Source organism: Peromyscus maniculatus, chromosome 5, assembly GCF_049852395.1.
Source record: "Peromyscus maniculatus bairdii isolate BWxNUB_F1_BW_parent chromosome 5, HU_Pman_BW_mat_3.1, whole genome shotgun sequence".
NCBI lineage: Eukaryota > Metazoa > Chordata > Mammalia > Rodentia > Cricetidae > Peromyscus > Peromyscus maniculatus.
This window is the reverse complement of record NC_134856.1, coordinates 63,833,123-63,858,450: the sequence shown is the minus strand read 5'-3', so window position 1 is coordinate 63,858,450 and position 25,328 is coordinate 63,833,123. Positions and strand designations below refer to the sequence as shown.

The following is a 25,328-nucleotide window of genomic DNA, read 5'->3' as shown; positions in this document are numbered from 1 at the left end:
CAGAACTCATCGTTATGACAATTCCCCTCCTTTAGGAAAGGACAAATAACACTGCCACCCAAAACATAACGGCTCTGGCAATATCCCAAAAGCACCCTGCCCGAGGCCTTCCCTGTCACCTCCGGACAGCACAGACACATGCACACTGTAGCACCCCTGCACGCCTGCCCCACGCCCGGAGGTCTGTGGCTAGCAAAGTTTCCACCACTCCCTGCGGGCCTAGCCCGGAGGCAGCGAACCCGCAAGGCTCCAAGCCCCGCTGGAGAGGAGAGGGAGAGGGAGAGGGAGCGACGCCGCTCACCGTCGATGTTTTCCCGGTCGCTGATGTGCTGCAGGTTGCAGCCTGTGTCCTCGCGGCTGAGGTCCGTGTCGGGCCGGTAGGACTCCAGCCGCGAGTGCGCATTCCTCCGGAGCTTGGGGCTGGACGACACGCAGCACGAGGTTGTGTTCCCCATCGTCAACCGCCCGCCTGGTAGCCCCGGGGCGCGGGCGCGGGCTCGGGCGCAAAGGCAGGCCGCCCGCGCCCCGCGGAGGGCGGAAGCCGCGCCGGCCCCGGGTCAGCAGAGGCGGCGGCGGCGGCGGGGCCTCGCCATGGACGGCGGCGACAAGCGGGTGGCGACGGCGGCCGGCAGGCAGCGGCCCCGGTTACTACGGCCTCAGCCCCTGGTGCGCGGCGGAGGAGGAGCCTGAGTCCGCGACTGCGGCCCCGCGCAGAGCTCACCCCGCCGCGGCCATGGCGGGCGGCGCCGCGCAGGCCGCCTCCCACCGCGCTCCCGTTCGGCGCCCGGCTCGCAGCCTCGACTTCGGCAAGCGGTTCCGGTTCACGCCGGGGACACGGCGAGCACGCGCGGAACAGCCAAGTGGGCCGCGGGAGCGGGAGCGTCCCCCGGCGGGGCGCGGCGAAAGGCGGGCGCACAGGCTGTTGCTCGCGCAGCCCCGCCCCACGCCTGCCCGCGTCCGTCCCGCCCCGCCCCCTTCCGCGAGGCCCCGCCCCCTGCCCAGGGCCCGGCCCCTCCCACTCTGCTCTGGAAGCAGATTCTCGTCGCAGGAAGGTTGTGTGCAGTTGCGGGCACCCGGCGGAAAAGTCGTCGCTGAGTGCGGCTCTCCGCTCTTCCGCTTCCAAGTCGCAGGGGCAGGAAGTAGATCGTGGCCCCCGAGCCGCGAGGGGGCGCGCGCTGGAGGGAGCCTCAGCGCAGCCTCCTAGGGTCTGAGGCAGGCGGGTGATTTCTGAGCGTCGCTAGTGTTGGAAGAAGCTCCGGGTTGAGCGCACCCTGTTCCGGCAAGCTCTACCGAGGACTTGAGAATGACCCTGGGGACGGGGGCTGACGAAGTCAGGACGAGTTAGCAGCAGTGTTCCAAGTTTTGGATTACACTTGTTTTGTGTTTCAAATGCCCTGGATTTTGTGCTTGGGTAGGAACCAAGATAAATGTTGGAAAGAACTTCAGGTGAGGAAAACCATCTTCTCGATCCTTTCCAAATAGTGAAAGGGGGGCTGGGGCTCTTCTAACATCCCCTGCCCCACATAAACCAGGCGTGTGGTCCACACCTGTAATCTCGGTAGGGCGGAGAAGACTGGATGATCAGGAGTTCAAGATCTTAGGGAAGGAGTCAATGGAGGGAGGGATATGCATGGTCATCAGGTATTAACAGGAGAAATGAGGAAACCGATGCTTACCTAGCATTAGCAATCTGTGCCCGTCTTGTTAAAGGCTTTATTTCGTTCACACCTACTCTTTTTTAAAGCTTGTGCAGTCCATCCACCTCGGGAGTGTTCATACCTTGTTGCTCTACAAGGGGTGGGGAGACTCCATGCTCTGAGCTGTAATAATGCCATTAGTTGGGATGAGTGGCAGAATGCCTAGGGAAATGAATGGCTGAAGAGTAGTGGTACTGACCAGATGAGAAAGGAAATATTAAAAGGAAGTTCTAGAGAATTGCAGCCCCAGGAAGGGTGGGTAGAGAGCATCAAGACAAAATAGTGTTCTTCATTAAGGCTGCACTGACCTTCCCAGTGTGAAATGTAAATAGAATGTACTATCTTTTCTTGCAAAGTGTTAATTGAGACACAAGTGTCTCGAAGTGTCAAGGCACGGGTATGTGGGTTCACACGGATCTGTGGAAAGAAGACTCGGAGGCACCTTAAGAATGAATCTAGCCTCTCTTGACTGCAGGGGGCACCCAGCCTCTACAGACTGAAGCAATTTCTCTTCACCCAGGGCATATTTAATTTTCTCAATATTTACAATTTGGAAAATTGATTTCCATATGCTCAAAACAACCTGAAAGGAGTTCCCAAAAATACAATGCTAAGGGCAAATTCCTCTATTTATTTAAAAGGTACCACAGTTTTCCAGGTTTCCTGAACCAAGTTTTGCATAGGCCTTTGTATCCTTGGGAGACTCAGACAAGACTCACATAGGGCAACAAGAGAAACAAAAGGTATTGGTTAAACAAAAGATGGATTGAGACTAGATGCTACTCTCTGGAGCCAGTCCGGGAGTAGCTCAGCAGGAATGCAACCACAGATCCCCCTTTCTTTATACAAAAATCAATTCTCTTGAAGGTTATGCAGCCTCACAGTAAATATAGCCTTCTTTCCATCTATTTGTCTTTCAATTTTACACAAGTAGACCAAAACACATTTTAAAGCCAATGAAGTTACTATTGCTAGAACAAGAGCAACACCTACCAGGATAAGAAATCTATTAAAGTGATTTGTGAGGTTGAATGAGGCTATGGTATCTGCTAGACTTTCCATAATGTCCATTCCTGCCATATTGGGTAACTTTTTTGCAATAGCTTCTTTAATTTCTTCTGTAAATCATAAATCATTTGGGAAGAATTAGGGAGACTCATCAAATGCATCTTAACCTTTTCCCAATCATATTTTCATTACATCTTAAGAGTGTGATACAATAAGAAGAAACATTCCAATCACATTTTAATTTTATCTGCTCCTTCAGAATTTCTAACTGATCCCCTAACAATACAACAGCTTGCCTTAACTCAGCTAATTCATTTACTATTTCATTATCAGTCTTACTTTGTTCAGTCCAAAGTTCTTCCGTTTATGCCAGTCTCTAATGAATTCAGCGGTTTGGATTTCTTTATGAAGCGCCAATCCAGCTGTTGCTGCTGTAGCTGTCAATGCAATGATTACTATAATAACTGCAACCACCAGTCCAGCCACTTGACATGTTCTTTTTAATATTCTTTCAACGAGCTTCTATACCAGGATCATCACAGGAGAGTCTTGCCATGGCCTCGACAACTTCACCGGTATCCAGATTGCTGGCCTTGCTCTAAGAATATATAAACATTCAAAGGTCAGATTTAAAAACATACTAGAATTAACACAGGTATGAAGGGTATACCATTCACAAATGATGCTATAATTATTTGGGTACCATTTGTACAGGCCCCTTTAATAGCAAGTAAAGATATGATACACATGCCATAAGAGGATGGCTTTAATTTAGTCTAAAAGACAGAGTGAACTTATCATCCTTAATGTTCAATTTTTATTCCCACACCTTAAGAGGGTGGAAGGCACTTGCCAATTTCCACAAATTAATCTGAATTGAATTGCCAAATTACAGGAGAGGACTTGCCATTCCAACTCCATGCCACCGAATAGTTTCATTTGTAGAAACACTGATTTCCACAGTTCCATTTAAATTGTACCATTTCCGTCTTAACTCTGAGTGAGAATATTTCCCTTGAGGGGATCCATAAGGGCTCCAATCAATGACATCTCCTTTGGAGATATTAATTAGCACTCATGGTTTCTCACTCTTACACTGTTGCCAGTGTATCCAATCAGATTCCTTGTTGATAACCCTCATCTCACAGAATGGTAGATTTATGGAACTAGTAGCATTAATTGCCTGTCCTTTAAAACTGGATGCATGAAGCATATAAAACTTAATGATAATCTTGGGTAGTGTTGACTATGGATAGCCATACTTGAGAGGTTATATTTAGGCATTGAATTCCATTTCCCATGCAAATAGGAATTCCTTGTACTCCAACCATGTAATTGTCAATCACTTTACCCTCCTCCATTGGCTGAGCAGGACCTCAGTTGTCATAAAGACCAGGTAACCAAGAAGATTCATTAACCTTTACAGGAATATTCATATCTCCCCAACTTACTGCTAAGTTAATTGGAGGGTTGGGGATAAAAGCCCAATAATTATGATCCATCCCTTTTACCTGCACCATTACCAAGGAAAGCATGGCAAAAAAATAAGTGTAGCATTTAGAGGCTTGTGAGTCATGTGAAGAATCTTCTCTCCTTTGTCACACAGACTCTTAAGCTGTCCCTAGGTGGGAGGATTAGTTGTTTGTTGCAAGAGTCTCCAGTGTCTTGTCTTTCACAGAGGCATCTCTACAGCCCCAGCATCCAGGAGATTTCTCTTGTGCATGCTGGATTTCAATGGAATCTACAATTTATTATCTCCTGAGGAAACATAAGCATTGCCTCAGCCCTAACTTAACACTTTCCCTGGACTATTTAGATGTTAAAACATTTATAATACATGGGCTGACTCGATTCAGCAATTCTTTCCATAACTCAATTTTGTTCCTGTTTCATTAGCATTTAAAAAATTTTTAAGTTAGTAGGGTATTATGTAGTCTATCTCTGGGGGTCCTCATATCCCCCTTCTATTTAATAAGCATCTCTTTTAGCGTGAGGTTAGATCTCTCACAAATTGCCTAATTTCAGCATTGGTATGGGGTACCATAATCTCAGCTGGATCCATACATGACAATTGACAAAGTCTTAATCTTCCCTTTATGATTAGTTTAGAAACTTTCTCTATATAGATTTTTAATTTTTTACTATGTGAGCTAAAAAAAAAAAAAATCCAAAATATAATCCTCTGTCCACATAGTGAGTCAAGTACGGGAATGATTTGAAGGTAAAATTACTAAAATACACCTCTTTGTAAGGTCTAACCTATCCACATAGGCATTTTGTAATTTTCATTCCACCAGGGTTCTTTTTTAGCCTCAGCTATTAACTGTCTTGGACTGTTTAAATCTGGCTCACCTTGCAGAATTTGAAACAAATTAGTTAATTTTTGAATAGACAATCCATTTGTAGACCACAACCAGTTAATATCATCCAATAATTTTTGAAAAATTATTAAGAGTATGCAGTCTATCTCTCCTAATCTGTACCTTTCATGGCTGAATTCTCAGTTTACCTAATTTATAGCCTAAATACCTAAGAGAATCTCCTCTTTGCATTTTTTTTTTCGGGAAAAATTTGTAATCCCCAACAGGGTAAATTTTTCTGTACTGCATTAAACATTCTTTCTAAGGTAACTGTATCAGAAGCAGCCAATAAAATGTCATCCATATAATGATAAATAATAGACTAAATAGATTTTAAAAAATTGTTTATGAGTCATTTCCAGCGGTTGATTTACAAAATATTGACACAAAGTTGGGCTACTGGCAGTGGTCCCTACTCTAAATTTGAATAGCCAATTCCTGTCTTGCCTTGCATTTGTACAACCTGTATAGCCTGTGACCTATCCTTATAATTTTTTTTCCCAAGGCCTCTTCTAGGAATGCTGCGGGCCGCAGGAATATATCATAAGAACTCAGCTGGTTATGGCAAAGTCACTACCTGGAGGGATCAGGAAATTCCTCCAGAGGAAGCCAAATCCCAAGGAGTTTTTGGTGTTACTTGGCTTGTTATTATCAGCTGTATTCTGTTATGAAAATCATGTGTGCCTTCATAGTTTTCCCAATTGACTTTTCCCTAAGAAGGACTAACAGTGTAGACTGATCACTCTCTGGACATACACATTCCAGGTATTTGGAGAACAGCCTCAGGAAAGGCTTTCTCTGGAATCAGATTATCTCCCTTGGCCACTTTCAAGGACTACAGGAAACACTACCCAGGTGGGCGCCCATTGTTAGTCCCAGGTGGACTAACAATGATAACAGCCCACATGCAAGTCTCCTGACTTACAGTAAATTCCACAAGGAGACACCGCCTAGGAGAGGTGGACGTTAAGTAATAGCTTTACACAATTTAGCTCGGACCCTCCCTTTATATACCGAGACTTCCAGGGCACGGGGAGAAGAGAGAAGAGAATGGAAGAACTAGATGGGTAAGAACTTGAGAGGAACAAACTGAGATGGGGAAGAAGTAGATTGAAGGGCTACAGGAGAGTACTAGAGGAATGAGATGAAAGAGGTGGAAGAGCCAGATGAGAGAGAAGGAGACGGGAGAGGAGCTGATAGGGGAAAGCACTAGATAGATGAGAACCTAGAAGGGACAGAACTAGATGAAGGAATTAAGATAGAACATAGAGGGGACAGTAGATAAATATAGAGAAATCAGGCAAGAAAGGAGCTAGACATGAGAACAAAACTAAAGCTGTATATAAAGGATGTTATGCCAGAGGAATTAAAGCAAGTGGACTATAGAACTCGGTGTGCTGAGATTATATTTCCTGAAAATAGTTCTCGCCGTTAGTAGTTCTCTCTCCTGAGCCCCTGGGATGTATAATATTAAGGCTGGTTCCTCCAATATTATACAAGATAGGAATATATCCCAATTTAAGCATCAATTTACAAGCTGTTTCTGAAATTGTAGGAATATTAATTTGAGCTCCCCATTGTTGTATCAAATCCTTCCCCATAAATTCATGGCTATATCAGCCATATAAGGCTATAATATTCCTACCTGTCCTTCAGGCCCTATATATTTAATTCATACTACATTCTGTTTTATTACAGATAAGGTTCTAATGCCTACAGATTGAGTGGAGACCTCTTGTAAAGGTCAATTGGGATTCTAGGATTCTTGTGAAATTATAGATATATCCAGCACCAGAATCCAATAATCCTTTAATCTCAATTTTGCTTTTAATTTAGGCTGTTCATCATTGATAATTGTTTGCCAAAACATCATTTTTCCTGTATTTCCAAAGCTTCCAGTTCTATATATAGGCATCATTTGCCTTTAAGATATGGAAGCAATAATAATTGAGCAATTCTATCACCAGTTTTATTTCCATGGTCCTTTTTACATATGCCATCTATAAAAGAATCAAATACAATCTCTATAGGATTTTAAGAGGTAACTTTAGATAATACTCTGGAGTGTTTTTTATAAAATCTTAAAAAGAGGATCCTTTTTTATAGATCTCAAGTGACATGTTAATGCAACTTGCCAATAATTAACAGTGTGGATCAAACAAATTACCTGTGTTTTGTTTAGTGGAAAAATAATTTTGTAACCTCTTTATCAGTAAGAGATTATTTTCTGTGGGTTTTTATCTTGCAACCACATTATTTAATAAGCTAATAACCCAATCTGTTTCAGGTGTTATATTTCTATAGAATTGAACCAAGAATTTCTAGAAAGCATGTTAAAGAACAGCCAAAATCTCAGTAATGATCAACAGACAAGAGCATACCCAATATATAGTTTAAAATTATGAATCCTGGTCCTTTAGTTTATCTACCATGAAAATCAAACATGTATCCAAACATTTATTAGACAATCAAAAGAAGACAACATCCTCTATACAATGAATGATTAATATCTCTGGAAATTCAAACAGCATCAACTTAGCATTCCATGTTCTGACTGCAACTGTTCTTCACCAGAACTTGGGCCCATTTGAACTTCCTCTTTCTCCCATGAAGGGACTACTAATAATGAGTTATTCCCACCATGAGGGAAAAACAGAAAACATTTCCCACGAAGGGATCTTTAATATTGAGTTATTCCTGCTCTGAGGGGAAAAAAAAATTTAAACCAAAGTTAAGCAAACAGACAACAATACTCTAAGCTCTGGGCTTGCTGTGTTTAGGCTGCAGCCATGAAGCCCACCTGTTGATTCTGTGTAATTCAGATACCGCCACTCTGTGCTGGCAGGCAGAAAGAGCTCAGAGTATTAGTTATCCTGAAATTTTTGTATCGGAAAGAGCTTTCTCTTCCTCTGTTTCTATTAGGAAGAGGCTTCTTTCTTTCCTTTATTTTCCTTTTATGGGCCTTTTAATCTTTAGGCCTAGTTTCAATATTTTTTTCCCTTTTTACTGGGAAAATCCTTTTTTCTTGATTAAAAAATTCTCCCTTTTCTATCAGGAAATTTCCTTTTATTTCCTTTCCTTCCCTCTTCTCTATTGGGAACATTTTTTTAAATTTTTCTTTCTTTCCCTTTTTTCTATTGAGAAAGGTCTTTTTATATGATTTATTTCCTGTCTCAGGAGCCATTTTATTTCTCTTTAAATATTGTACAGTTACCAATTTTTCTTTTGACAAACATTTTAGCAACTGTATATTTTGTTGTTCCTGAGATGGGAAGTTTAAATTTCCCATGACCCTGCCAATCCTGGAGTCCTCTTACTCTGTGAGCACTTCCTTCCAGTTCTTAAGATGGCCAGCTCCTCTATCCTTCTTCGGTTGATCCTTTTCCTTTTCCAAGACCCACATTGGGCGCCAATTGTCATGGATTGTCCTGGCACGAGTGTGTGGGTTCACGTGGACCCATGGAAAGAAGATTCAGAGGCACCTTAAGAATGAATTAAGCCTTTTACGATTACAGGGGGGTCCAGCCTCTAAGGACTGAAGCACTTTTCCTTCACCTAGGGCATTTTTATTTTCTCTCTATTTACAGTTTAGCCAGTTAGTTTCCATGTGCTCAAAACAACCTGAAAGGAGCTCCCAAAGATACTATGCCAAGTGCAAATTTCTCGATTTCTCAGGTACCACGGTTTTCTGAACCAAGCTTTGCATAGGCTTTATATCCTTAGGAGAATCTCAGACAAGATCCACATAGGCTAGAGAAACAAAAGGTATATTTTAAACAAAGGATGGATTAGGGCTAGGTGCTACTGTCTGGAGCCAGGCCACGTGCAACTCAGCAGGAATGCAGCCACATTATCCTTTACTCAGCAAATAAAAGTCAGCAAAAAATGACACTAGTGACATTAATATTTGTCATCGTAAAGAAATAAAGCTTGGGTTGGAGTGTAATTCATCAATAGAGAACATGCTTACCATTATGAAGGACTTAACTCCTAATTTTAATAGGTTTATGCCATTTTGTAAAACAGAGTTGGAGATCAGTTGGTCCCACTTACAATTTATGGGACCCCAGGGCAAGTGACATCTCTGAAGCATTGAATTCTCTATCCTAATTTGGTAGTAGGTTGGTCACATGAACTTTTAATCCCAGGATACAGGAGGCAGGTCGGTCTCGGAGTTTGAGGGCAGCCTGGTTTGTACAACAAATTCCAGGCCAGGCGGGGTGGCAGCAAGAGTGGCTGCAAAGAAATATGAAAGTCTCTTCCGAGTGCTAGCTCGTCATAGACTGATTATTAGAATCTCCTTAATTATGCAATATACACTGAAATACAAAGCAGAGCATGCTCCGCTTTTAAACTGTGTGCCCATAAAAGAGAAAACGAATAATTTCCCTTTATGCATTTACTTATCAATTGTTGACTTGTACTTCTGACTTTTGCCAGAAGGGGGAGGAACTTACCTACATCTAAACTTCAAAGAAATCTGTTCCAGTCTGTCTTCCAAAATACCCTATAAGGAAAAAAATTGGTCAAAATGCATTTCTGATCTGCACTTTTCTGGTCCGCCAAACAACTCCTTTCTGTCATATAGTAAGAATTTATGAATCAGATAATAACAGTTCTAATCAATTACCTGTGGTATTCTGACAACAAGCAAGAAATCGCACTAAACTCAGAGCACTGCTATATCCAGGGCAGAATGGTTTTCTTCCTTTGCATAAGTGTTTGTTACATGATCAAAATATAGAAGAATAAAATATTGTAAGGTGATAGCACCTGATGGAAACACACAGAGAGAGAGAGAGAGAGAGAGAGAGAGAGAGAGAGAGAGAGAGAGCTTTTTCTAGACATGTACAAATGTACATGAATCGTTTACAATTGTTACTTTCATTCAACTAAGAAAATCTGCATGTTACTATACATGCAAGTTAAGCACAGGCTGTGCATGTAGCTCAATGATAGCAACAGTGCTTATGATGTGTAAGGTCCTCCATTCAATTCCTATCACAAAAAAAAAAAAGAAAAATCTTAGACTTAAAAACTATCTTCTAGTAAAGAATAACTAGGCTCAATCCTGTTTATGATTAAACCTCTGTTTCTATGCCTCACCTGTAACCTTAACTACACATGGTTCTGTACTATCAATTCCAGGAAATCACAACCATTTCTATGTTTCAAAAAGTTATTATAATCATCTCGCAACTCTACCTTTGTTTCAAAAGGTTGTTATAACTACCTTGTTATGACTACCTGTTGCTGTGGTGACCTTGTTATGACCACCTTGCAATCATGTCTTTGTTTTAGGAGGTCATTGTGACTAATTTATTATGCTTCAGTTCTGCTCCTGTAACCCCACCTGTTTTGCCTCCCGAATCCTCCATTTGGAAAGCCCCTACCTCTGAGCTATAAAAACTTTGTCTTCTCTCCGCCAGATCGCCGCCATCATGGACACGAGTCGCGTGCAACCCATCAAGCTGGCTAGGGTAACCAAAGTGCTGGGCAGGACCGGCTCGCAGGGACAGTGCACGCAGGTGCGCGTGGAATTTATGGATGACACCAGCCGCTCTATCATCCGAAACGTCAAAGGCCCTGTTCGAGAGGGTGATGTGCTCACCCTATTGGAATCAGAAAGAGAGGCTCGGAGGTTGCGCTGACCTTGCTGCTGGGTCCTGGATATCCAACACTTGGCCCATGATGACCTGCAACTATTAAATAAAGCATTTGTATTGTTTTAAAAAAAAAAAAAAAAACAAAAAAAAAAAACTTTGTCTTTCTCATATTGAGAGCTGACCACCTGAGTCCCCCTCCCCTCAGAGGGAAGTAGCCCATGTACACAAATAAAAAGGCTTACATCAATAAATTGCTTGCATCAATTTATTTGGCCATGATGATTTGGGTCAGTGGTCTTTCTCCTTGCATTTTTGAGATTAACAGAGTTATACATATTTTGAAACTTTGCTAAGATTTCCTTAAACTAGCACAACTTTGTCTCCTCAAATACTTTCATCTAATTTGATTTTTGTTTTGTTTTGTTTTGTTTTGTTTTGTTTTGTTTTGTTTTGTTTTGTTTTCCGAGACAGGGTTTCTTTGTGTAGTTTGGTGCCTGTCCTGGCTCTCGCTCTGTAGACCAGGCTGGCCTCGAACTCACAGAGATCCACCTGCCTCTACCTCCCGAGTGCTGGGATTAAAGGCATGTGCCACCACTGCCCAGCCCTAATTTGATATTTATCTCTCAAACTTGTTTATTTTTTTTAATCTATAACACAGTCATTTTAAATGTCTTACATGGTGAAATTTAGCAATTTTTAAAAAGGTAAACAGACATTTTTGGACTTCAGGAAATAATTCCTTGCTCAAGTTATGATCAGTTATTTTCTAATATTCTTTCACAAGGTTGGCTATGTTATACTTTTCAAAATACTACCAAAAATGTAGGAGAAGTTAAGCATTTTTTGAAACTTTGCAAACATCTTTTTTAAAGTTGACCAAAAACTGATTACAAATAACATGTTTACTTTACCACATTGACTAGTATATATTCAACAATTATCTGTCTCTCTTTCTAAACCAATCTCTCATTTTTATGGGGATATTTAGTACCGTTATAGGTATTTTAAAACAAGGAACAGAATACTGATGTTGGTCCAACTTAGCCAGTCCTTTTTATGTCAGCAAAAAAAAGGTCATTACTACCTAAACACATAGTAAGTCTCGGTTCAGTCATATTTTATATAGTCCCGAGACACCTAAAACAGAATAAGGAATTTTAGATGAAGTAACTGAATCACCCAGCATAGTAATGAATGACTACCTGCTCCATTTCTCAACCAGACTGTTAGCTGTATGACTTAGATGTGCTTAGAGCTGACATGAGATCTTTGAGCACATCTGCTTCCATAGCAGTTTGTGTTAGCAAAGTAGCTTAAAGACATGCCTTTAATTTGCTAAATGAAAAACATGCTAATTTAAATTTACTAAATTCTTCTAACATGGGCTTTCTTGACCAGAGTAAAGTACAAGGACTCACATCTATTGCTTGTTTTGTGATTTCACAGCTTTAGAAAGGACTTTACAACTAAAAGGGACATTAGAGCAGTTAAGAAAGGTCATTGGATACTACTTAATAAAAAATAACTTTTGTATTTCTGGTATATTTAACCTTTCTCTATGGCTTTCATATTTCTTTTTTGTCTAAACAAGAAATGTTCAATGTAACCTAAACAGGCGAAATTAAAAAAAAAAATAGGACATCACGTTGACCCCTTTGTTTCACCATAACACCTACATTATTTCCTGCAAAAGTGACAACGTTCATGTTTCTCCCACTTCTGTCAGTGAAGCAGACACAAACTTCTGTCTCTCCATTAATTATACCTATTGTGAGATCCTTTATTTAGATGCACAACACATACAGTCTTCTCTTATTCCAAGTATATTTTAAAACATCAGCCAGTGCAGGTGTTTCTCTCACTCTAACACATTTTTTATTACTATTTCCGGTGTCCCCTCCCACCTTGTACAACAACCACAAATGTCTTACTGTCTGTCAAAGCCCAGGGACGGAGCATCACTGAGGGACAGAAAACCAGAGATGCTGCTCATCCATCATTTAATACAGCACACCACCACAGACCAACACTTCATCCTCATGTGAATCAGCAATTTGTAGTATAGATGTAAGTGGGATTGTTTGGATTCCCTTCTGCTGCCCTGAGATTGAAAACCATATCCTGAGCTGCAAGCTTGAATTATGAATGCCTTGTGCAAGGGCACCTATTATGTTGCTTATGGTGTCTACCACCCCCAAGCAGCTCTTGCCACAACTTTAACTTTTTGAGCATGCTATGGATATTACAGTAAGTTGTATGGGTTGCAATGTGTACCCACAGTTCTCAGATCTGAGGTCTAATAGAAGTGAGGTCTGATTCTGTTTATTTTCTGCCTCATGCCTTAGTTTTCTAGTATACCAGCTGAGGCCAGTAACTGCCTGAAGTGGAAAATCATCCTTTAAAATGTCTTTAAGAGAAAATGGAGATCATTTCCCAATATGTCTAGACAATATCCACAAAACCTGAAAAATATTCTGTCCAAACAGTAATACACTGTGTCATCTGAATTTGACATGTTATTAAAACCATTGACTGCTAAGTGCTACCAACTAAATACTTGGTTTTAGTGTCAAAGACCGAAAACAAAATGTTGAGTCCTCAGAATTATAAATTAAAAGAAGACTCTAAACAATTAATTTTAGACCTATGTATAATGACACTCTAAGAGACTGACTAAGAATTTATTATTAAGGGTCTTATTATGCCAAAGGAACAAATATTATATAACCTACAGTTCCAGTAGTTATGGCATACCGTTTCTCTCTGTTTTCTGTGCAGGGACAGAAGCTGTGGGTGTAGGCAGTTTGGATAAAGCAGATGCTCCATTAGCATCAAATGATTTCTTTGGCTGGTGATCAGATTGAAGCGTAAATGGACTAGAAGGAACAGTGCTGGGGGTAGCGGTTGGATGAACCACTGGTTTGATGGGGTGCTGTACTGCCACAGAGCTACTGTGAGTCTCTGCTCTTGGCAGTCTGTAGTCTTTGTCATTGTGTCTGCTTGTCTGAGACAAAATGTTCTGTGGGAGCAAACTACTGGCATCGCCGGAATGCTTGTCTTCCACTGTAGTTCACAGTTCGCAAGAGAGGTGTTGGAATGGCAGAAGGGGAGAAAAACAGATGCTGTTAGAATCCGGTGTCGTGAACATCAGCTAATCGAGCAACGTAACTGTAATTATGTTCCTTTTCATACAACTGCAAGCCCAGTTAGTAGCTGCAGTTTTAACACTGGCATATAGATGTCAATACGGCAAGAGTTTTAACAACTATAAATATGAATCTATACTTAGAATCAATAGGTCAACATATTTTTTTTTTCCATCACAGGCAATTTATTTTGTTCTATTCATTCACAGTTAATACAGAAAATACTTGGAAACATTTCCATATAATGTTTGACACAGAAATCATCAAACAGAAGTATACAATGTTGACAGGAGGCAGTACATTTATAATTTATAACCCCAAATGTATTTATAAATTAGAAATGGAAAGATCTACAAATGAAATTATGAAGGTTCACCAAAGTCATTTAATCTGTCAGTTTCTCATTCATTTTTATGTCTTAATAATATTCTATTGTATGAATAAGCCACATTTTATTTCTCTCCAGTATTTGATAGCTATTTGAGTTGTTTTAACTTTTTTACTATTAGCAACACACTGCTGTAAACCTTCATGTACATGTTTCATAGGTGCACATTTTCAGTAGTTTGAGGATATATTCCTAAAGGTAGAATTGTTGAGTAACAGAGTAACAATGTTTTGCATTTTGACCAACCACCAAACTGTTTTGCCAAAGTGGCACACCATTTTACAATCTCACCAAAGCCTTGTTTTTAAGGCTCTGATTTTTGTAAAAAAGCATTCAATCATTCTGTCAGACCAAACCAGGAAAAGTAAGCTATAGTTCAGAGCTGTTCTATTCCATTTACTATGCAAAGCCATTCTTGGCGTTTGCAACTCTCAGCCCTTTTGAGTATTCTTGCAGTGTTCACCTTTTCCTCCACCACTTTTTTTTTTTCTTCTTTTTTTTTCTGGTTTATTTCTATCTATTACAAATGTATAAAAAATCCTCCATCAACGCTGCTGATAGAAGCAGAACCTTGAGAAATATACCTTTGGTTTGCCTCAGAAAAGGAACACATATTGCACTGTAAAGTTTATAAAATTGGCGCAAAACATTGTGGTAATGTTACAATACCAGTTTTAAGAGTTCAGTGACTAATGGGGAGCCGATGGGATACATGCAGAACTGTGAAAGCGATCTCACTTAGCCAGCTGTACACGTAGACTGTAAATCTACATTCAGATCAATTCTGAACTAAAACTATCATCTCAGTTTATCTGTTGAGGTCAACCAGGAAACCCTAGAATATACCTTGATTTTTGCAAAAAACAAAATAAGGGGAGGGGTTTCTTCAGCATTTCAGTCCACGAGTAACAGTATCCTAACAGGCAAAGTGTTTTCTCACTGTCAACATAGAATGAACTGCTGCTGGAGGTCAACTTGGGCTTTAATTTGCATTAGCACTTACATGCATAGTAGTCCAAGTTGTTGATCTCATGACTTTAAAAAGTAACTCTAAAAAAGTAAAATGGTCCTTCTTGGAAGACTAAAGAAAGACATCCAGTCACAGTTGTAGAGAATCTCATCAAAACAATATACCCTTTTATGGATTACGCCTCAATTAAAAAAAAATAGCCCCAAATAAGAAGCAGCTCTGAAAAAGAAAATATAACTTAAGATATTTGAAAAAAACAAGGTAAATACAGGTTCAAAAATAATTAAGATACATTTTCTTAAGACTACCTAGAATTAGGCTTTAAAGAATTCTACCATTTCAAGTTTACCACTAGCTGCTAGATACCCATTTACAAACAAGATGTTCACTTTTTTTGTTCCTTTATCGAAAGAAAAATCTACCTTCAGACTATGAGGGTGGTGATGGGGAGGGACTAGAAAACAAAATTCAAACAATCCCATGCAAATATCACATTTTTCAAATGGAAGAACTCCAAACTGCACTAGAAGTTCCAATCACTAAGACACTTTCCATTGAAATGATTTAAGTACAACTACATGGCACCAAGGTTTAGGCCTAACATAGGCCTGACAACCAAGTCCCTGTTCTCTGGAAGAAAAGCCTCAAAAGTCCCACTCAATTCCACATAACAATACTTCAAAGATCAATTAGGTTTTCCTTTCCTTAATATTTTTGTTTTCGACTTCTAATCTTAAAGACTAGATTAAAGCCGGGCGGTGGTGGCGCACGCCTTTAATCCCAGCACTCGGGAGGCAGAGGCAGGCGGATCTTTGTGAGTTCGAGGCCAGCCTGGGCTACCAAGTGAGTTCCAGGAAAGGCGCAAAGCTACACAGAGAAACCCTGTCTCAAAAAACCAAAAAAAAAAAAAAAAAAAAGACTAGATTAAAACTTAGCTCATTTCCCAGAAGGCATTGCTTCCCTTTGCTCCATGAAAGAGTCCACCAAGACCTCTTCCTCAAAACCATCTAGCCCCCAGCCTCCAGCCTGTGCTTGTGATGCATCTTTCTCAACATCAGCTTGATCTGCACTGACAATGATTGTCGAAGCCTAGAATTCAACATTTACAAATTGTCATTCACACACACAAAACACACTATTATCACACAACTTGTGTCTTGAGAGAATCTTCTGCTTTTTAAATCTTTGGCCTCCCAGTCAATCCCAAGTTCAACCAACTTGAACTAAAACTTCACTCAGAATTTCACCAAGCTTTTCACCCACACATTAATGCTTGTCGTATCTTTCATCAACTGTCAAAATCTGAAGCCTGCTCAGAGATCTCCAGGTATAGGTGAGTTGAGACTATTGATATTGATGGATATTAATGACCAGTGATTGTTAATTCCTGTTATTTTTTGTGGTTGTGTTGTGTTGTCCTTCTGTGGTGTATGTTGGTGTGGGATTATCTATTGCTTGATTTTTCATGGATGTGTTGAGCTTCTTTGGGTTGAATTTTCCCTTCTAGTGCTTTCTGTAGGGCTGGGTTTGTAGAGAGGTATTGATTAAATTTGGTTTTATCCTGGAATATTTTGTTTATTCCACCTATGATGATTAAGAGTTTTGCTGGGTATAATAGTCTGGGTTGGCATCCGTGGTCTCTTAGTGTCTGCATGAGATTTGTCCATGATCTTCTAGCTTTCATAGTCTCTATTGAGTAGTCTGGTGTTATTCTGATGGGTTTACCTTTATATGTTACTTGGTCTTTTTCCTTTGCGGCTCTTAATATTTTTTCTTTGTTCTGTGTGTTTAGTGTTTTGATTATTATGTGGCGAGGGGACGTTTTTTTTGGATCCCGCCTATTCGGTGTTCTATAAGCTTCTTGTATCTTCATAGGTATTTCTTTCTTTAGGTTAGGAAAGTTTTCTTCTATGATTGTGTTGAATATATTTTCTGTGCCTTTGAGTTGGCATTCTTCTCCTTCTTCTATCCCTATTATTCTTAGGTTTGGTCTTTTCATGGTGTCCCAAATTTCCTGGACATTTTGTGTTACGACTTTTTTGTCTTTAGTATTTTCTTTGACTGACGAATCTATTTTCTCTATCATGTCTTCAGTGTCAGAGATTCTCTGTTCCATCTCTTGCAATCGGTTGGTTATGCTTGTTTCTGTAGTTCCTGTTCGTTTAGTCAGGATTTCTATTTCCAGCATTCCCTCAGCATGTGTTTTCTTTATTGTCTCAAATTCATTTTTCAGGTCTTGGAATGTTTCTTTCATCCGTTTAATTGCTTTTTCTTGGCTTGATTTGATTTCTTCCCATTTTTTGTTCGTTTTTTCTTCCATTTCTTTAAGGGAGTTTTTTATTTCCTCTTTAAGAGAGTTTTTCATTTCCTCTTTAAGGGAAGTTTTTATTTCCTCTTTAAGAGAGTTTTTCATTTCCTCTTTAAGGAAAGTTTTTATTTCCTCTTTAAGGCAGTTTTTCATTTCCTCTTTAAGGAAAGTTTTTATTTCCTCATTGAGGGAATGTTTTATTTCTTCTTTAAGGGCCTCTATCATCTTCTTAAAGTCATTTTTAGGGTTGATTTCTTCTGTTTCTTCTGTCATGGTATGTTTAGGTCTTGCAGGTATAGAATCACTAGGTTCTGATGTTGCCATATAGGTCTTTATGTTGTTGCCTGTATTTTTGCACTGGCGTCTACTCATCTTTTCCTCTGTGCGGTGCAGGTGGTGTCTGTGTCTGAGAGTGCCTCTCTTGTTCTAATTTTTAGTCTTGGTTTAGTAGGGGTTCTTGGTTAAATTGGTGCTATTGGGCTGTTTCTTCAGGGACAGCTGATTTCAGTCGGTGAAGTATATACTTATGATTCTGGTGATCTGGTTTAGTGGCTGGGTAGCGCCTTCTTCTGTGTTCCCAGATCAAGTTTTGTTCATTTGTCAACTCCTCAGCTGATCTTGTTTCTTCAGACTTCAAACTGTAGGCATCTGAATCCTCTCCCAGATGGGTTTCAGCTGAGCAGGGTAGTCTCACCAACACCTCCAAGTTGTTGGGTTTCACAGGATCAGCAGTTGGGCCCTGGGTTGTCCCCAGACGGAGTGTCCAGACTCGCCCTGGTTCCGACCCACGGAGATAGCCTCTTCCCCAGGTGTTGGGGCTAGGGGCGTCCCCGTTCCAAGCTGCGTCCGCCCCTCTCTGTCCCCGGGCCTGTCCACCCCTGTGGCCTGCCGCCACAGGCCCACCTGCCTCTGCCCGTCTCCACCGCTGGGCCTGTATGTCCCTGTCAGCTGCCGCTGGCTCCGTCCACCTCTGTGGGCCACCAACGGGCCTGTATATCTCTGCCGGCTGCCGCTGCAGGCCTACCCACCTCTGCTTGTCACTGCTGCTGGGCCCATCCACCTCTGCGGGCCGCCACTGGGTTTGTATGTCTCCACCGGTCGCTGCTGGGCCTGTATGTCCCTGTCGGCCGCTGCCACCGGGCCTGTCCACCTCCGCGGGCCGCCGACCTGCGTCCGCCCGTCTCCCCCGCGCGGCCCGTCTATTTCTGTGGGCCGCCGGCGCCGCCGGGCCTGAATGTCTCTGTCGGCCGCCGGCGCCGGGCTGTTGACCTCCGTCTATTATCTCTGCCACAGGGCCTGTCCACCTCTGTGGGCCGCTGCTGGGCCTGAATGTCTCCGCCAGCTGCCACCGGGTCTAAATGTCCCTGTCGGCTGTTGCCGCCGGGCCCATCCACCTCCGCGGGCCGCTGCCACAGGCCTACCTGCGTCTGCTTGTCTCCGCCATCTTGGATCGACTCCCGCCTGAGAGGTGGGGTCAACATATTTTTAAAGCTTCTTTGGAAATCAATTATATTTCAGAAACAAACTTCTGACAGTAGTAATAACATTTTACTCAAAAAATAAATGTTTTCAAAAATAAAAAGGCAAATGTTTTAATTTTTTTAATATGGTTCTCAGGTTCAAATAATTAACAGAACAACCCACAGTGGTTCAACTTCAAATAAGCATTGGCTTTATTAACCTCAGTTTTTAAAATACTGAAGCAGCTAGCTAATGTGAGCTCTATAAAGTGGTTTATTCTAGAGCTCTCAATGATGTAAGATGGTTTATCAAATAATGAACTGTGCATTAAAAACATAATCCAATAAAATATTTTAAATAACACTGACAAGAGCAATATAATCATATTTCACATGTTATTCTGAAAAGATGTAGACATATGTAGACCTAATTAGAAAAATGTACTTTTCCCTAGCAATTACATCAGAAGCATCTAAATTCAGAACCTAAGTATAGGAAACAGTTGAAACTCTACCAGCAATTTAAATTCTGGTCTGTGATTTTACTAAGTAATACAAAAGGAGGAAATTTTTTAGCCTCCTGTACTAAAGGTCATTAGTTTTAAAAACAAATTATCTGTAATATTCCAAAGTAATATTTTATAAATATTTTACAAAATTACAAGTATCCCAAGAATGAAAGGATGTGGCAACTCTTTACAGTTTTATAAAGAATGCTCACTGTTGAATATGGTTTTTTTTCCTAATCCACAGCTCTCCTAACTCTAAAATCATGAATGTACAAAGAGCAGACTTCTCAAACTACAAGTCAGTTTTCAAGTTGTCACTATACAGCTACCACAGCACCCTTAAGACAGGGACTGACCACCAAAAAATCCTGAATTCTATCAAAAGAAACTCCCCATTTATCTAATATATAGAGTCAGTATGTTCCACAATGTTCAATAACAGAAGTAGATTGGACTATGACAGGGGTATATAAAATCCTACACAGACACAATAAATTACTCTTTTGTAGGAACATAAAACTATTAGAATCTTATTCTAGTTTCTTCATACAAACAAGATACAACTATAACAAACCTTCAAATACAGATACATCAGTAATAACACCATTCCTAGACCTGCCACTTAATTACCAACAACTTTTATTTCCTAACCTAGAAAATTCCCCTTTTGTGTTATATGGCTATAAGGAAAACCAAAAGGTTCAGATGAAAATTTAAAATGATACTTCAAATACCTGTTAAGTTAAAAAGACAGCAAATTATAGGAACTGGGGAAGATGGAGCTGCAAATGCTTCCTACCATTACCAGACAGAAGGCATTAACAGAAGTGCCTCTATCTGTACCACGGCTCCCCAGACTTGTCTGAATGCCATGGTGGGAGGTTTGTGACTAGCTAATCTAGCAGGTATAATAAAACTTACAATACAGGACAACAAAGAATGGCTTGATCCAAAACAAAAAAAGTCACTAGTGCTATAAGAAATCCCAGTTGAAGTTTCTCTAAATTCAGAGGAATCATACTATTAAGTACAGAAAGAAGTAGTTAATATCAAAAGAAAAATTATATCCATACAATTTTGAATATCAGATTGTAAAAACATTTCCACCCTCTCTTTATATGTAAGAATCTTCCCATTCCTTTCATTTCTTGAAAGGAACACACTCTAAGCATTATTCTAGCCAAAGCAAATAAACTTCCAATAGTTTTTGCACAATGTCAAATGATTAAATGGGATACTGATTTTATTACTATAGCAACACAAATAACTTAGTGGAAAAACTGTAAAGGAAAATAAAATTTAGTATAAAAGTTCTTTCTCAACCATTATTTAAAACTTTAATATAAGAAAACAAAAATTATATACATCCATGACTCCATCCACAAAGCTATTGACTATTATTTGTATATAGGGATATAGTTTCAGTTAAGGGGCATTTATGAATTATAGCATTTGAAATGGCTGAAAACCACCCAATATTCAGACAGCAGAAGGCTTAAAATGGTATACTGAAACAGAATGGTACAGGCAATCATTTAACAGATGTAGAATCATAAATAACATAGAAGCAGATCCTTAGAATAGTATTGAACAGCAACAATGAAAACGGGTCGAAACAATTAACAGTTCCATTTTTGGAGCAAAATCTCTATACACACAAATACGGTAAACAATACAAAACCAAAAACGGTCTATTTCTAGGATCTAGTTCACATGCACACTATTTTTCCTCTTATGTCTTTATTTAAAAGTTTTTTCATGCCCACGTGTATCACTCACTCCTCCATGTTCCCTGACCACTAATTGCATGAGAGACAACAAACTATATGCTATTTTATTACTTCAAGAGGAAACCTTGTCTCATTTTCATTTGATTGGCCAAAGTCAATTAGTTACACTTAAGTGTGTTAATAATGGTCAGTAGTGGTTTTGCATATATAAGGCCCTCATAATGAGAACAGCAGGTGATTTAACAACATTGATTGGGAACCTGTAAGGTCTCATCACTAGAAGGAAATGGATGATGAGAGAAGAATCTGTTTTCTCCAGAGATAAACTCTGATAGATTAGCTAATCCCAAATGATCAGTACCTAATACTCATGCAATATGACAAAACTAAATGGATTCTGTAGGGTATACATATATACATAGATATCTTTGTGCATATAAGAATAATGGTTAAAGAAGAGGTCATCAAATTGAGAGGAAGTAGGGAAGACATGAGAGGAGTTGAGAAAGAGAGATAGGAGAGGTTGAAATGATGTAAATATCATGCTGATACATAAAATTATCAAAAACTAAATTGAATAAATTAAAAAAAGAAGCATGTATTGAACCTTGTCGTGATACTGTGTTCCCCAAAATATTGTGCACCCTAATAAACTTATCTGCGGTCAGAGAACAGAACAGCCACTAAATATAGAGACCAGAAAATGATAGCACACACACCTTTAATCCTAGCATTCCAGAGGCAGAGATCAGTCTGGATCTCTGTGAGTTCAAAGACACCCTGGAAACAGCTAGGCGTGGTAACAAGAGCCTTTAATCCCAGGAAGTGATGGCAGGAAGCAGAAAGGTATATAAGGTGTGAGGACCAAGAACGAGAGCCTGGTTAAGCTTTTAGGCTTTTGAGCAGCAGTTCAGCTGAGATCTTTCTGGATGAGAACTCAGAGGCTTCCAGTCTGAGGAAACAGGATCAGCTGAAGAATTGGCAAGGTGAGGTTAGCTGTGGCTGGTTCTGTCTCTCTGATCTTTCAGCATTCACCCCAATACCTGGCTCCAGGTTTGTTTTTATTAATAAGACCTTTTAAGATTCGTGCTATAGAACTTTCTCAGGCTAAGACAATTTTTACCATTTAACATGATACTGAACCAAGTTTATATGAGGGCTCGGTCACTTTCAGTTTATTTCTTTTGTTACCTATTTGGAGCAAGATACTGACATTGCTGTCTCGGGTGCCCTGAAGCAAGTTCTGCAGAAGTGTCTGCTCCATACATGGTGAGCCAAACAGGAATTTACCAAATGAACCAATGTTGGTTTTTTGAAACCAAATAATTTCACAATTTTGTCATATTTCTTTTTTAAAGCCATTTCACATTGGTAGGGAAATAGTACATCTGGCACCAAAATATCTTTTAGAATGCAGGCAAAAATTCTGACCTACAGAAAAAAAAATTTAGCACATCCATTCAACAAAATACTGACAGCCTTTGGTATCTGTATTTGGGGTTTCTTCCTTTGAGATAAGATCTCAAGAAACTTTCAGCTTATACATATACATCACAGCTCTTGCTTCTGTGGTTCATAAAACAATGAGAAAGAGGACATGGAAAGATTGTAATAATCATAATGATCAGGAAGTCATCTGTGAATCAGTCTCTCCTAGAAATGGCTGCATAAACAACTGGAATATAGTCATATCAGTGGAATTGTTAATGTAGAAATGGAAAACTTTCATGGTGCTTCATCCCTAGACAAGGAATTTACAGGCAAGTGCTGATTGCTGGGAGGATGAGAATTTGCCTCTTCCAGGGTTGAACCCCCTTATCAGTTGTCCAGTGCAAAATGGTCATTCTAAAAGCCATATACACACAAGGAAAATGGACACAGCAGGTTCTTTTTATTTATGGTGGGAGGGTATCAAGAGGGTAGAAAGGGAGATATAAATCATTCAAGTTAGTTCATCGAATGTGTGTCTTAAATAGAGGAGTAGTTATCACTGTTGCTGACCATGTGTAGAGAGGTGATTTAATAAAAGAAAAAGGAAGTATGTCTTGTTCCAAGTGGAAGAGGCTAAGAATGACATTAAAAAGTGAGCCCAGTGGTGGAGGACCAGAGTCCAGTTTTCAGAAGAGCATTTTCAAACAGGGACAATGTGGGGTTCTGGGAAACTAAGGGATTGGCCTTCTGACAAGTTTTATAAAGACAGTAAAGCACACTGGTAGTGAAATCATCTAGAACTGGAGGTTAAAATAGAGTTCAGAGTAAGCTGTAAAATGCATTGCCTTTTGTGCTAATTATAAGAACTGACAGTTTCTGTTGGAACTTCCTTGAGCCACAGAGAACTCTCAATAGCACACAGAAATGTGGTATCACAGAGGGTGGGCTAGAGAGTGTTCAGTACCAAGGACTGGAAGGAACCAAATGAAATATACCTGTGGTTTGGGGCAGCCGTCCCCTTTCCTGTGCACCTTTACCCAAGTTGTATAAATCCTTTCTGGAGTGAAAGATGGGACAGCACATTCACAGAAAACAGTAACAAGTCTAGACTCGGGGTGTGTGTTGTTGACCCTCCATTTACCTTGCCTTAAGCAGGAAATTAGCTTGCTAGTCGGGTCCTTTGAACCTATGCTTTCAGGAAACTGCACCTTCCTGGGACGAATATGTAAAGATGGAGAAAGTCATTGAACACTGCAGGAGAGGGAGCAGGGAGTGGTATCCTATAGAAGGAAGACACCTAGAGAATACAGAAGGAAATGGAGGCAAAGTAGAAGGGATCTGCTGTTCCAGAAGTCTCTACCATTGACTGAGCATACATGGTTTTAAAGTCCTTGGTAGTTTCTGAATAAGCCTGAACCAATTAGACAGCATAAGTGAGTTACTTGGGTTGTAATCTTTGAACCCCTCTAGAAGAGCACTCCTGACACAGTGTACACATTTGTATGCTGACTTGTAAATATAGCTTTCAAGGGTTTAAAAGGTTTTCTGTGACTTCATTTGCTTATATGATGTTTTCCTTTCAACAGTTGTTTTCCATGATGAAGAATGAGGGCTACCACTTATAAATTACTGTTTGGTTTTTCCATGAATATACAGTAGAGTGGGACATTGTATCATCTGCTTTATTTGCGGCTATCACATTTGTTTAAATTGGCACAATGCCTTTAATCCCAGCACTCGGGAGGCAGAGCCAGGCGGACCTCTGTGAGTTCGAGGCCAGCCTGGACTACCAAGTGAGTTCCAGGAAAGGCTCAAAGCTACACAGAGAAACCCTGTCTCAAAACAACAACAACAAAAAAAAGTGTGTTGAAAAGTTATGTAATAGATCAACTGTAATTTTGGTACAATCGTCAGGACACATAATTTTCCAAGATCAGTGATTCTCAGGCTCCTCCTATAAGTTGGCTAACACTCTTTGATATGGAATTATGTGTGAATTTTCAATGAGTAGTGTAGTGATTAGAAGTGGAGGCAGATAATAGCCACTGAAAGATGTTTATAAACCCAAGAGCAAAAACTATGTAAAGAAATATCATTTACTATTCAAACACCAAGCACTGTGTACATTTTTAGTAGTTACCTCTCACCTTTATTCTTGTGTTTTGTTTTCTTAAAAGGCATCCTGTTGCTGAAGCACGTATGAACTCACAGAAACTATGGCAGTACATACAGGGTCTGCACAAGTCTAAACAAGATGAGTCAGCAGCTCTGAAAGGGGAAATGGACATGAGCTTCCATACCTAACCAAGAAGGAATCTCCAACAATGGATTGGAAAGGAAAATGGTTTCGATCTAATTTAGTCTCACTGGATAAATAAACTACATTCAAGTGTATGCCCAATGCCTATCAGGAGATGGCCAACAGAAAATAAATGCAATGGTATTTTTGTAGATTTTTTTGTCTCATATTTCTGTGTTTGGGCTTTGTGGTGTGTGTGTGTGTGTGTGTGTGTGTGTGTGTGTGTGTGTGTGTGTGTGTGTGTGTGTGTGTATCTTACTGATCCTTTGTTTACGTATTATGTTTTCCGTTTTTGTCTTTTTATTTTGTTGTGTTTTTCTTTGCTTTTTATTTGTTCTTTTTTTAATTTGTTTTTTATTTGCCTATTTGTTTTATAAAAAGCAACATAAGATTTAATGTTGGAGGAGTGGGAAGTT

The 25,328-nt window shown here is 40.1% G+C and overlaps 2 protein-coding genes and 2 long non-coding RNA genes across 4 annotated transcripts in view; 2 read left to right on the top strand and 2 right to left on the bottom strand.

Moving 5' to 3' along the window:
* Ccny (cyclin Y) overlaps positions 1–804 on the bottom strand; it is a 131,215-nt gene extending 130,411 nt beyond the window's left edge. Inside the window, exon 1 of the mRNA XM_042277917.2 lies at positions 302–804. Within this exon, the coding sequence (XP_042133851.1) occupies positions 302–455 (154 nt within the window). The 5' untranslated portion in view covers positions 456–804. The remainder of the gene's footprint in view (positions 1–301) is intronic.
* Positions 805–874: 70 nt separating this feature from the next.
* On the top strand, positions 875–25,064 carry LOC121829474 (uncharacterized). The gene is made up of 2 exons (XR_006072344.2): positions 875–1,446; positions 24,791–25,064. It is a non-coding gene; the product is annotated as an uncharacterized LOC121829474 (long non-coding RNA).
* The window catches only part of LOC121829475 (uncharacterized), a 34,779-nt gene continuing 12,140 nt past the window's right edge, over positions 2,690–25,328 (bottom strand). The window contains exons 2-3 of the long non-coding RNA XR_006072345.2: positions 9,523–9,572; positions 2,690–3,303 (exon numbers count right to left, since the gene is read on the bottom strand). This is a non-coding gene — a long non-coding RNA (uncharacterized LOC121829475). The remainder of the gene's footprint in view (positions 3,304–9,522; positions 9,573–25,328) is intronic.
* Positions 10,485–10,812, top strand: LOC143273358 (small ribosomal subunit protein eS28). Its single transcript, XM_076572392.1, has one exon. It carries the CDS (start codon positions 10,507–10,509, stop codon positions 10,714–10,716), a length of 210 nt encoding a protein of 69 aa, XP_076428507.1. The 5' UTR covers positions 10,485–10,506; the 3' UTR covers positions 10,717–10,812.

Coding starts and splice junctions, on each gene's coding strand:
- LOC143273358 (XM_076572392.1), top strand. CDS start 10,507: ATGGACACGAGTCGCGTGCAACCCATCAAGCTGGCTAGGGTAACCAAA.